At 39.3% G+C, this 13,730-nt stretch overlaps 1 protein-coding gene across 3 annotated transcripts in view; it reads left to right on the top strand.

The window, feature by feature from the left end:
• The window catches only part of IQCB1 (IQ motif containing B1), a 54,897-nt gene that overhangs the window by 17,053 nt on the left and 24,114 nt on the right, over positions 1–13,730 (top strand). For all 3 annotated transcript variants that reach the window (XM_006162628.3, XM_006162629.3, XM_006162630.3), the window contains exon 7: positions 2,546–2,645. In XM_006162628.3, the coding sequence (XP_006162690.1) occupies positions 2,546–2,645 (100 nt within the window). The remainder of the gene's footprint in view (positions 1–2,545; positions 2,646–13,730) is intronic.

Here is a 13,730-nt window from a genome sequence, read left to right as displayed (position 1 = left end):
CCCCCCTCCTCTTTTTTTTCACACACACACACACACACACACACACACACACACACACACACAGGCACACTGGCATGGAGTTTCAAGCCTCTGGGTTCAGCACTCAAGCAGTGGTTGGCTTTATAGGAAACACTTGCTGGCCCCAGTTGCTTAACATTTTTATTATAAAACAAACAGTATAAAAAATAAAATAAGACCCAGTCACACAGGTGTGCTTTGCTAAGACACTGTGCTCCACACGCTGAAACTACATGGGAAACCTGGGTTTGCTTCCTGGTCTAACCTAAAAGGCGAGGTTTGCGAGCCTGTAATCCCAGCAATTGGGGAGGCCAAGGCAGGAGGATCTCAAGCCTGAGGCTGGCCTGGGCAACATAGTGAGACCCCGTTTAAGAAAGAGCCTGAGGACTAGGCAGTGGCACAGTGGTAGTGCAGGTAGACCCACATGGAAAGTTCCTGGGTTTATGTCCTCCATCCTTCCTCTGCATGCCAAGCATGCATAGCAGGCCTGTGATCCAGGCTGGCTGAGGCCTAGAGTAGATCGCAATGTGGGACCCTGTTCAGGGTTTCTGTCTCTTGGGAGAAATAAATTTTTGAAGAGATTTTCGCTTTTAGGGTATGTGCGCTTAACAGAAAGTGAGAAATCACCCCACAGTGGGACGACCACACCGCAGTCCTTTCTCCTCCATTCCCCTCTTGGGATTCTGGGCATGTACACACATGTGCCTGATGAAATTTCAAGTGTCCGTGTCAGGGACTTGAACTACGGTTGACTGTGTGGGAGTCCAGCACCTCAACTACTATGCCATTTGCTGGCTCCAATAAATAAATATTTTTTATAAGATCTGGATGTGGTTGCATGTGCCTGTAGTTCTAGCTGGAACGCCGAGGCAGGGAATGGCGAGGCAGGGGGAGACAATGGTAAGACCTTGCCTTTTTTTAAGTAATGTTTTTAATAAATAACTGAAATGACTATTTAATGAATTGTTTTAGCATATTCTAATATAAGAAAAAATTAAGTTTGTATATATACTACACATCATGTGATTTCAGTGAATTTAAAGTTAGAAAGTTAATTAATATTTTTAATATAGATAAAAATAGAAAATATATTTATTCTAGCTACATAGAAAAAATTTTTAACTACCAAAGTAATAAAACAATTAAAAGCCAGAGAAATATTTGATAATAATGGGATTATTTATCTAAGTTGTTAAATATTTTTAAATGGTGTCCAGAGCTAGCTGGTGGTATGGTGGTTAAGGTGAGTGGATCCCACATGGCCAACTGAGCAGTTCAAGTTCCTGACCCTGTACCTTGAGAAACAGGCCAGGCACATGTGCATGCATACTCAAAATTTCTAGAAGAGTATAGAAAAGAAGGGATTGAGCCATGGGCCATCACTGGTGGTGGTGGTGGTGTGTGTTGGGAGGGGGGGGAGGGTAGGGTGGTCTTTTTCCCTCTCTCTGTTTCTCTCTAGCCAACACAGGCTTCTTATAGAAAAAAATAAATGAAAATGAAAATGGTGTCAAGTGAAAGATTATACTGTATAAATAGAAGTAAAGATCAGGGGTTAGTATGGGAAATAAATTATTATTTTAATTTTGACAGAGGGCACATGCGCTCATCAGAGTGACAGAAAAACAGAGAGTGAGAAGGTGAGAAAGCACGCCCCCCCCCCCCCCCCCCCCCTACCAAGGTGCTTGGCCACATGCGATACCTTCTCCATTCCTTCCTCCTTCAGGATTTTGGGCATGAACCAGGCCTGTTTTCCCACGCAGCTCAGTCGGGATTCAGTCGCACACAGTCAACTGTGTGGGATCCAGCAGCAACAACCACCACACCTGGCTGACCCAGTTTATTTGAGACATTATGTAACAAAATTAAATTGTTTTAAAACATTAGCAATTGATCATAGACAGCTGTACCATTTCCATTCTCTTATTTTCTATTGTCTTCTCAGGAAATTGGTTTGTATTCTTGAAATTCATTACTAGAAAAAGAGATTTGGATTTAGAATATATAATTTTATTTTGAATTTAAAGAGATACTAGCAGATTCATCACTTGGTTTTATGGATGCTCTCTGACTAACTGTTCATAAAAATGGAATGACTGAGCAAGCAGGTGGTGTGGTGATTAAGGCACTGGATCCCACACGGGTGACTCCACGGTTTAAGTCCCAGATTGGCAGCTTGAGAAACACACCTGGTACATGTATGTACTAGCCCAAAATCCCAAGAGGAAAATAGAGAAGAAGGGATTGTAGCATGGCCACACACTCTGGGGGGGTGATTTCTCTTTCTCACTCTCTCTTTCTTTGGCCAGTGCTCTTGCCCTATGGGGGGGAAGGGGGGGAATGGAATGACTATTGTGTACAGGTATTTAAAACTGCCTACATCTCAAAATACTCTTCATTATAAGGTATGTGAAGCCAGGAAGTTTAGCAGAAATTGTCATGCTTTGATTTGGTTTAGCAAGGTCAGAATGCCATTTGTGTTATTACAGAATCTTTGCTTTAATCTTTCTTTTCTTTTTTATTCCTTTAGTGCTGCAGAGTGATCATTTCCTACACTTGATGCAAACAGACAATGTTCAAATCGGAGCTATAGTCATGACTGTGCTACAGAGTATACTACAGATCAACAGGTGATTTGTTTTTGCAAAATGTGTTTTTTTATAAAATGTACTACCAGTGTGATTCCAATTTTGCTAAAATCAATTGCATGTGACTTGTACATTACTAAGCTCTATTACTATTGGCAGGAAAAATTAATATAAAATACTATGAAAAACTGGAAATTTATTATCAGATTGGTATCTTATCTCAGAACTTAAGATTTTAGGCCACGCCTCTGGCTTGAAAAGAATTAGTGTGGTATGTGAAAAAAAATATTGGAATCAGAATAACAAGTGCTTAATCCTATTTATTTAATAAACATCAAGCTCAGTATTGTTACAGGTGCTAATGAAGGGTATAAGTGAAGTAGTAAACAGTTCTTCAGCTTAAAATAGAAAAACATACAGATAAAATAATTAATTCTCTCAGTTTAGTATGGACTTAAGGAATTTCTATGTGCCAAGTAGTGTGTCATTGAATTTGCACAGTTAATTAAGATAGGGGATTTCAAAAAAATTTGTGGTAGTACAGGTTTATTTGATGTAAAGAAATTTTTAAATCCATGAGTAGTGTAAAGAATTTTTTAAATCCATGCATAGCTCAAAATATATTTTTCATAAACGTTTTGAAGAATTCATGTTTACATGAAGAATTCTTCTTCTTGGCAATGACTTAGTTTTCATTCTTGAATCTATGTCAAATTGATCTCTACACATTTTTTTTTAATTTGCTATAGTACATGTGAATTCTTGAGAGAGCGAGAAAGAGAGGGAAAGAGGGAAAATGAGATAGCGCCCTCCCATGGTGGATAAGCTGCACCACAGTCTCTTCTCCATTCCTCTCAGGATTTGGGGCATGCACATACATATGCCCAGTGTGTTTCTCAGCCACCAGATCCAGGACTTGAACCACACAGCCTGCCATGTGTTATCCAGCCATCTCAACCACCAGGCCACACTGATCCCTGTTTCATATTTTTTATGCTTTCATAAACTGCACATTTTTTAATGGCCGGGGTCGAGAGTGGGGGATATGCTTACCAGAGAGAAACAGAGAGAAAAAAAGACAGGAAGAAGCACTCCCCCAATGGAGTGTAGTCACACCGCAATCTCTTTATTTCTCCATCCTGTCAGGATTTGGGGGCATTTATACAAACACAGGTAGTATGTTTTCAGACTGCCAGGGTTCAAACTGTGATTGGCCTTGCAGCTCCCTTAAGGTTATAGAGCTAGCCCATAAGTTGCAGTTTTAAAAAATTCATACTCTAAATGTTAACAGACGAATATAAAAATTCAGTTCGTTTTATGCAGATTTTGTATCCTAGTGCCCTTGCTAAGTTCATTTGTTAGTTTTAGAAGTTTCTTTATATATTTTGGATATTCTACCTACATAATGGTGTTTTCTCCAAATATAACAGTTTTATTTCTTCCTTTATGTTATGAATATCTTTTGTTTTCCTATATCTGACTGCACTGGCTAGAACTTCTAGCCAGTTAATAGAAGTGGTCAGAGTAGATACCCTTGTACCGAGAGAGCATGTATTAGCTTGTCAGAAAGCCATGTTTTTCTATGTAAAAATACGTTATGACTTTCCCAACAACCCATTAGTATTTTACCAATAATATGTTAGCTGTTAGGTTTTTCCTAGATGTCCTTCATCAAACTGAGGAAATTCCCTTCTATTACTACTTTGCTGAGAGATGTTGTTTTTTTTTCATTAAAGTAGGAGTGAATGCTGGATTTTGTCAAAAGCTTTTCTTATATCTGTTGATATAATGATACAGTTTTTCTTTTCTAGTTTGTTAACATAACAATTTACATGGAAGCCCTTAGAACATTATACCAGCCCTGGGGCCAGCAGGTGACACGGTGGTTAGGGAGGTTGGATCCCATATGGCCAACTTTGCCATCTGAGTCTTGGACCTAGCGGCTTGAAAAACACACCAGGCACATGCGTGTGCATGACCAAAATTCTAAGAGGAGAATGGGTTGCAATGCAACCATCTTCCCTAGGGAGTGATTTCTCACTTTCTCATGTGCTTGCCCTATAGCAAAACTTAAAAAAAAAAAAATTAAAGAATATAGTAACAGACCTGAATTCCCGGGGTAAACCCAACTTATTTGTCATGTATTAGCATTTTAATATATTGTTAGAGTCAACTTGCTAAAATTTTGTTTAGAATGCTTGCATCTATGTTCATGGGTATGTTGATGGCTTTGGTATCAGACAAAGATAATGGTAGTGCTAATTTCATAGAACAAGTTAGGAAGTATTTCCCCCTCTTAAATTTTCTAGATGAGTTTGCTTAGGATTATTATTTCTTCCTTAAATATTTAGTAAAATTTTTCAGTGAAGAAGTCATTCATGCCTGGAGTTTTATTTAAACAATTTTAGCTACCATTTCAACTTCTTTTAAAGCTATTAAGGAGGAACCAGCAAATGGCATAATGGTTACATTGCTGGACTCTCACATGGTTCAAGTCCCTGACTTGGCAACATGAAACTCACACCAGGCACATGTACATGCATGTCCAAAATCCCAAGAGGAGAATGGAGGCGAAGGGATTGAGGTGCAGCCACCCCCCTTGGGGGGTAAGTCCCACTCTCTGTCTCTCTGGCAAGCACACACATACTATAGCAAAAATGTCTCTCTGAAAAATAATAAATGAAGTTATTTTCAATTATCTACCCAATGCCCCGTTATTTATGAGGTTTTTTTTGGTTTGACTGTTGGAACTAGGCACTATTCCTTGCTTTGTATGAAGGTCTGGCACTGTTCGTTTTAATCTTTTTGGATTATTGTTTTCCCTGTCATGTGCAGTTTTCTCACATGTAAGGGATGATTAGTACTCTGCTCTGCAGATCTTGAGGTTCTGTCTGTAGCACTCTTTTCTCTGGTATTCTGTTGTTCAAGCTCTAGCCTTTCATTCTTCCCAAATTCTCAGCTCTCGCTCTTCAGCTCAAGCTGGCAGGGATACCCCTCCCTTTACTAAAGCCTGGAAACACTTTACTGTAGATTAGGGCAATTATAAGGTTCATTTTATTCCTTTTTCTTTAGGCTCACTTTCTTTCATTTACTGATAATCCAGTTTCTTGAAAATTGATGCATCAAGTCCTGTCTTTTCAGGTGGAAAGCTAAATCCATCCTTATTATTCCATCTTGATCAGAAGTGGAATTGAAGTCCTGATAATTTTAATTTTTTATTTTGAAAAAATCCATTTCCCAGGTCTCAGTGCCCATGGCCAAGGTTTCACTATCTTCTTGGATTACTATGGTTGTTTCCCCTAACTACTTTCTTTGTCAGAGACAAAGAAGGAAAATGAGAAGTCACCCTCCTGGAGGATGGCCCATGCTGCAGTCCCTTCTCCATTTTCCTCTTGGGTTTTTGGCAGGCACATATGCATCTGACATGATCGTCAAACTGCCAGGTTCAGGACTCAAACCGTGGAGTTAGCTATGTGGGATCTGGCTGCCTTAACCTCCACACCACCTTCTGGCCCCATGGACAGTTGATTTTTTTTTTTTTTTTGAGAGGTTTTTTTTTTTTTCACTATAGGGCGCGTGCGCTTGCCAGGCAGACAGAGAGAGACATAGAGACAGAAAGTGAGAAATCACCCCCCAAGGGGGATGGTCACGTCGCAATCCCTTCCCCTCCCGGGATCTTGGGCACGCACGCACACGCGCCCGGCGTGAGTTTTAAGCCACCGGGTCCAGGACACGAACCGCGGTCGACTACGTGGGAGTCCAGTGACATAGCCATTACGCTAACTGCTGGTTCCCGACAGTTGATTTTTTAACAGAGGTGTAAAGTCATTCAGTGGCAAATAGTAAATCAGATACTGTTTTTTCAGTAGTACACTATCTCCTTTAAGGAAGGAAATGTGATGAATGAATGATGTGTAGACTTGGGAAGGGGAAGTAGGATGAAGAGAAAGTACTTACAGATGATAGTAAATGTAAACTTATTTTCCTTTAAGGATAAGCAGTGTGCTCATTGGTGATATACAGTTAATGACAAGATTACTTGGTTGACTGGTTAGGACTAGTAAGTAGATTGAAACCACTATGATAATATTGTGAACCAAATATTAATTCTTGATACAGAATTGTAAAGTCACATCTATTGGGTTGTCAAAAAAAATCATGATGAATTTTTCTATGTTTTTCTATGCAAAAATGCATCATGACTTTTCCAATGACCAAATAGTTATTACACAGCCTTAAGAATGAATTTTAGCAGTCCTCAAATAATTAAATTTAGGGAATTTCAGAACTGTAGACTGCAAAGGCACAGGATACAGAAAAAGGTAGAGGTGGGTTTTGCTTATGAGGGTATATGAAAACTAAAATTGAGCTACAGTTATATCATTGTATAGTTGGAGAGAATTGGTTCTTCATTCTTCAGCCATATTGTATAATGGGGCTTTAATCAAAATGTATGAGAAGCATACAGTTAGAGACCTAATCTACTATTCAAAGAAAAACTCTTGACAAACATTTTACTTAAAGCAGATTAGAAAAGGTACTGTGTTGTAGGCTTCTGCTAGCACAGAAGGGTTTTTGAATTCAAGATGCATCTAAATTACAAAGTTCTCAGTTTTACTTTAGTATAAGTATCTCTAGAAATGAAGCAGATAAACACATCTAAGAACATTTTAAATAGCCTTTTCCCAAAGCTCCACTGTAAATATAATTCTTCGTGTTTTAAAAATGATTACATTTTAAGATACATAAACAGTGGGTTATATAACCATCAGTACTACAGTAACATCCTGAAATAAAACAGGCACTAAAGTATAAATGCCTAAGTGGAGGAAATTTGAAATTCTCATATTCTTTCTTTCTTTTTTTTTTTTTACCACAGACCTGGTGTGCTCGCCAGTGAGACAGACAGAAAGCGAGAAATCACCTCCCCGGGGGTTGACCATACGACAGTCCCTTCTCCAGTTACCTCTCGGGATTTTGGACACACATGCACACATGCCTAATGCGAGTTTTAAGCCGCCGGATCAGGGACTCAGACTGCGGTCAGCTATGTGGGAGTCTAGCAACGTAATCATTACACCATTTACTGGTTCTTCTCATGTTCTTTCTTAAATGTAGTATTTCTAACTTGTGACAGATTGGTATGCAGCCATATTTTTGTGTCTTAAAATAACTAGGGGTATAGTTAAAATTTTAATATAGCAAGTGATTGCTATTGAACATTGCAGGTGAGATGTTCTTTTTCGATTATTTGAAATGTCTGAAAGTGAATGAGGGGGAAGCAAATACCTGAAATTTGGGAAAACCTAAACCTTTGTTAAGAACTTATAATTTTCAAGGAACCAGCAGTTAGCACAATGGCTATGTCGCTGGACTCCCATGTAGTCGACCGCGGTTTGCGTCCCGGACCCGGTGGCTTAAAACTCACGCCGGGCGCGTGTGCGTGTGTGCCCAAGATCCCGAGAGGAGAATGGAGAAGGGATTGCGGTGTGGCCATCCCCCCTGGGGGGTGATTTCTCGCTTTCTGTCTCTCTGTCTCTCTCTGTCTGTCTGGCGAGCACACGTGCCCTATAGAAAAACCTCTCAAAAAAAAAATTAAAAAAAAAAAGAACTTATAATTTTCACTTGATGTTTTCTTAAAGGATATAAAGGGTTTATAATTGATGTAGTTAAATTGAGCCATAACTATTGGTAAGATTATGGAATAGGTAATTATAGCCCACAGGAAAAGTTACAATCTAAAAAGACCTTGCGGCCAGCAGGTAGTGTGGTGGTTAAGGCATTGGACTCCACATGACTGACCACAGATCAAGTCCTGGAGCTGGTACCTTGCTTTTTTGCTTTCCCTCTCTGTCACTTTGGTAAAACTAAAAAACAATAATAACAAATAAAATTAAATAATTGTTTTTTTAAAAGATCCTGCAGTTTTTCTTTAATTGCATCAATGTCTGTATCATGTGAAAGTGTAAACTGCAGTAAGTTTTGAATGAGGTTAATCTTGTCTAAGTAAATGACTATGATTGTCCCAAACTAAAAAATACAGTACTTGGAATTGTGTTCTTTATGGTTGGAGTGTTGGCAAAGCACTAATATGCAGAAAATAAAGAAATTACATAATGTAAAAATAATTTTCAATGGGAAAAGGATAGTTGTTTTGAATGATAATGGAATAATCCACTATCAATATGCAAAGAAATTTTTTTCTTTTTTTGGAGTGTTTTTTGTTTTTTGTTTTTTGTTTTGTTTTGTTTTGTTTTTTGCTATAGGGCACGTACACTCGCCAGACAGACAGAGAGAGAAAGAGAGACAGAAAGTGAGATATCACCCCCCAGAGGGGATGGCCACGCCACAATCCCTTCTCCTCCATTCTCTCGAGATCTTGGGCATGCATGCACACGCACCTGGCGTGAGTTTAAGCCACCAGGTCCGGGACTCAAACCATGGCCAACTATGTGGGAGTCCAGCAACATAGCCGTTATGCTAACTGCTGGTCTCAAGAAAATAATTTTTGATCTGTACTTCCTACCAAATACAAAAATAACTCAAAATGGCATAATAGACCTAAATGTAAAACTTAAAGTATAAGAGTTGAAGAAAAATAGTAAAAACCCTGTAATTCTGGGATGAGCAAACTTTTCTTAGATATGACAGCCAAAGTGAACTCCATAAAATGAGAAAATGGTTAAACTTAAATTAGACTTCATTAGAGGGCCAGACTCTTAGGCTCGTGGTTAAGAAAAGAAAGATCCCTCAGGCTAACTGTTGTTCAAGTCTTAGTCCTGGCAGCTTGGAAAACACTGGGGATATGGGATGGAGAAATGGAGAAAAGGGGATTGTAAAAAAAAGAAAGAAAAATAAATAAAAGAACCAGCAGTTGACATAATGGCTGAAAGAAAAATAAATAAATAAATGAAAGGACCAACAGTTGGCATAATGGCTATGTTGCTGGACTCCCATGAAGTTGACCGTGGTTCGAGTTCCAGACTGGGTGGCTTAAACTCATGCTGGGTGCATTTGCATGCGTACCCAAGATCCCAAGAAGAGAATTGGAGGTAAGGGATTGCCGTGTGGCCATTCCCCCTGGGGGGTGATTTCTCACTTTCTGTGTCTGTCTGTCTCTGTCTTTCTGGTGAGCGCACATGCCCTATAGCAAAAAACTCTTCAAAAAAAAAAAATTTAAAAGAAAAGAAAAAGGGATTGCAACATGACTGTCCCCACTGGGCGGTGCTTTCTCCCTTTCTGTGTCTGTCTTCTGGCAAGCGTGCATGGCCTCTGGTTCTGTTTTTTGGGGGGTTTTTTGGTTTTTTTTTTTTGTTGTTGTTGTTGTTTTTTAAGGTATAGGAAAATTAGACCTTATTTGAATTTTAAAACTATATTCTTCAAGGGGGCCAGCAGATGGCATGGTGGTTAGGGGCACTGGACTCCCACATGGCTGACTGTGGTTTGAGTCCCAGACCTGGTGGCTTGCTGTCTCTCACTCACTCGCTCGCTCACTCTGTCCCTCTCTGGTCAAATTTTTAAAAATTATAATAATAAAGTTAAATAAAATAATTCTTAAAAAAAAACCCTGGATTCTTGAAAAGACTCTTTTAGGGGGGTGGCAGGTTGGCATGGTAGTTAAAGACACTGGCCTTCCACATGATTGTCCATGTTTCAAGTCTGCACCTGGCAGCTTGCTTTCTTACTTTCCCCATTCTCTCTCTCTGTCCCTTCTGGTCAAATTAAAAGTAAATAATAAGTTAAAATAAAATAATTTATTAAAACATACTTTTAGGGAAATAAAAAGAACAAATCATAGGCTGGGAGAAGATATTTGCAAAGCATGTCCTTTTTTTTTTTTTTTTTTTTTTATCGTTTTTTTTTTTTTTTTTTTTTAAGGTTTTCTACAGGGTGTTTGCTCACCAGAGAGAATAATGAAAGGGAGAGGGAGAAATCACCTCCCCAGGGAGGATGGCCACACCACAGTTCCTTCTCCTCCACTCTCCTGGGATTTGGGGCAAACATCACATGTGCCCAGTGTGATTTTCAAGCCCCAAAGTATAGGACTTGAACCATGGTTGGCCATGTGAGAGTTTGTAGTATAACCACCACATCACCTGCTGCCCCCTAAAGCATATATCTTAATAAGTATTGTAGCAAGAATATATATGGAATTCTCAAAATTAATAAAAAATTTTGAAAAATGGCAGAAGATTTGAGCACATGAAAAGATGTTCTGTAACATTAGTCAGTAAGGAGGCACCACTAAATACTTGTTAAATGACTGAAATTTGACACAGTGATCCAAGTATTGACAAGACTATGAAGGAACTAGACCTCTCAGACATTGCCAGTAAAGATGTAAAATAGTACAGTCTTACTGGAAAATAGTTTGGCTATTTCTTAGCAAGCTAAACATATACATACCATATTTTTCATCCATTCCACTCTTTGGTATTGGCCCAAGAGACTTGAAGATATTCAGACTGAGATTATATGTAAAATTTCATAGCAACTTTATTTGTATTAGGTTGTAGGAAAAGTCATGACATATTTTTCTATGTTTTTCTATACAAAACTGTGTCATGACTTTGATGACAACTCACTAATAGCCAAAGACTAGAAATGGTGCAAATATACATCTGTAGGTAAGTAAACTGTGGCATATTCATACAATAGAATACTATTCAATAAAAAGGAATGAACTAGTCATATATACAGACTATACATGTGTATGAATAGATGAATTTTAAAATAATTGCTAAGTGAAAGAAGCCAGGCAGAAAAGTACAGACTTTAATATAAAGTTTATATAAAGTTCTGGGACCAGCAGTTGGCATAATGGCTACATCACTGGACCCATGTAGTCGACCGCAGTTTTCGAGTCCCAGACCCAGTGGTTTAAACTCATGGGTGCATGTGCATGCATGCCCAAGATCCTGAGAAGAGAATGGAGAAGGGATTGCGGCGTGGCCATCCCCCCTGGGGAGGTGATTTTTGCTTTCTATCTCTCTGTCTCTGTCTTTCTGGTGAGCACACATGCCCTATAGCAAAAACCTCCCCCCCAAAAATTATATAAAGTTCTAAAGAATATAAATTAATTTGGGAACCAGCAGTTAGCGTAATGGCTATGTCACTGGACTCCCATGTAGTCGACCGTGGTTCGCATCCTGGACCTGGTGGCTTAAAACTCACGCTGAGCGCGTGTGCATGCGTGCCCAAGATCCCAAGAGGAGAATGGAGGAGAAGGGATTGCGGTGTGACCATCCCCTCTGGGGGGTGATTTCTCGCTTTCTGTCTCTATGTCTCTCTCTGTCTGGCGAGCGCATGCACTCTATATCAAAAACCTCTCCAAAAAAAAATATATAAACTAATTTATGGTGAGAACAGATCACTGGTTGCCTGGAACTAGGGTGTTACGGAGGCCAAAGAGGAAGGGACTATAAGGAAGAACAAAGAAACTTTACAGAGTGGTGGATATATTTATTTTCTTGTTGGTGTTGGTGAACCACGTCAAACTGATCAAATTGTATATTCTAAATATATATATTATTATATATCAATTATGCTTTAATAAAGTTAATATAAAAAGATTAGCAGAATTTGGTGAGAGTTCTGATATGTGATAAAAGATGTAGTCAGGGGCCAGCCAGGTGGTGTGTTGTTGGTTAAGGCAGCTGGATCCCACATGGCCAACTGCACAGTTTGAGTCATGGACCTGGTGCCTTAAGAAACATGCTGGGCATATGTGCCCGAAATCCTGAGAGGAGAATGGATTATAGCATGGTCATCCCCCCTGTCAGGGGTGCTTCCTCTCTTTCTTTCTCTCTCTCTGTGTCTCTTTGGCAAGCACATACACCCTATGGCAAATTTTTAAAATAAAAATAAAAAAGGTACAGTCAGATATGACACCAATTTTCTATATTGGGTGATTAGACAGTTTACAGTATGTGGAATATGTAGAATTTGTTTTGTGAGACAGATGGCAAATTCAGTGTTGGTTATGTTGAGCACAGGCGCTATGTTCAGCAAGCAGTAAAGCACACAGAGACTTGTGCACAAATGTTCATAGCTATTTTATTTGTATTAGCCAAAGACTAAAAGTTACTCTACCAGATGACTAACACATCAATAGGTGAGTAGAAAGCCTAACCTGTATGAGAGATCTGTACTAGAGTTACACATTTACAGGTCAGCAACTTAATGTGGTAGTTAAGGTGAGAGAAAATGGAATCAGTGGGAAATACAAGTAGAGTGAGAAATGAGTTGAAAATGGAGAACTGCTTAATGAATAAACTGGGAAAGGGGAGCCAATGAAGAAGACTAAGAATGGTCCAAAATGTATTTGTGAAAGATAGAAAGGAGACAGAACACTGTACCATAGAATCTGGGTGGGTAGTGTATCATAGGCAGGGTAGAGCATCATAGGCATTATCTCTTTTCTATCTGCTAACCTCCATTTTCACAGGATTGTAAAATAATAGTAAGAATATAGTCAAATATAGGTACACACCACTGGAAAGTCACTCCTTAAAGAGGATGAGAGAGAGTACACCCAGAACCCCCTTTGACTATTTCTAAGCTTCAGATCATTTTTCATGACATCAGTAATGCAAGATGAGAGTGTTAGTATAATGAAGGAAAGGTAAACTGTGTTAAGCACGTGATAATTGAATTCTTACAGCTTTTTTGTCTTTTTATATATCATTTAGCTATTTTTTGGGGGGAGGAGAGACTTTTTTGCTATAGGGCATGTGCGCTCGCCAGACAGAGAAAGAGAGACAGAAAGCGAGAAATCACCCCCCCAGGGGGGATGGCCACACCACAATCCATTCTCCTCTCAGGATCTTGGGCATGCATGCACACGCGCCTGGCGTGAGTTTAAGCCAACGGGTCCGGGACTCAAACTGCGGTCGACTACGTGGGAGTCCAGCAACATAGCCATTGTGCTAACTGCTGGTCCCTCATTTAGCTATTTTTTAATAGATGATAGATTAGTTTATTTTTAATACCCATCATGCCATAAATTCATAGGGAATAGGTTCCAGTAGCTCAGGCTCCTTTCCATTGGTTCTCACAAAGTGTGCTTCTCTGGGTGGAGCAGGCTGGTGCTTTAGTTGAACCCAAGTACCTTTCTCTTTGGCTTCC

The sequence above is a fragment of the Tupaia chinensis genome, unplaced genomic scaffold (assembly GCF_000334495.1).
Source record: "Tupaia chinensis unplaced genomic scaffold, TupChi_1.0 Scaffold140355_1, whole genome shotgun sequence".
Taxonomy (NCBI): Eukaryota; Metazoa; Chordata; class Mammalia; order Scandentia; family Tupaiidae; genus Tupaia; species Tupaia belangeri.
The sequence above is the reverse complement of the archived record's forward strand: the minus strand, read 5'-3'. Positions and strand labels throughout refer to the sequence as shown.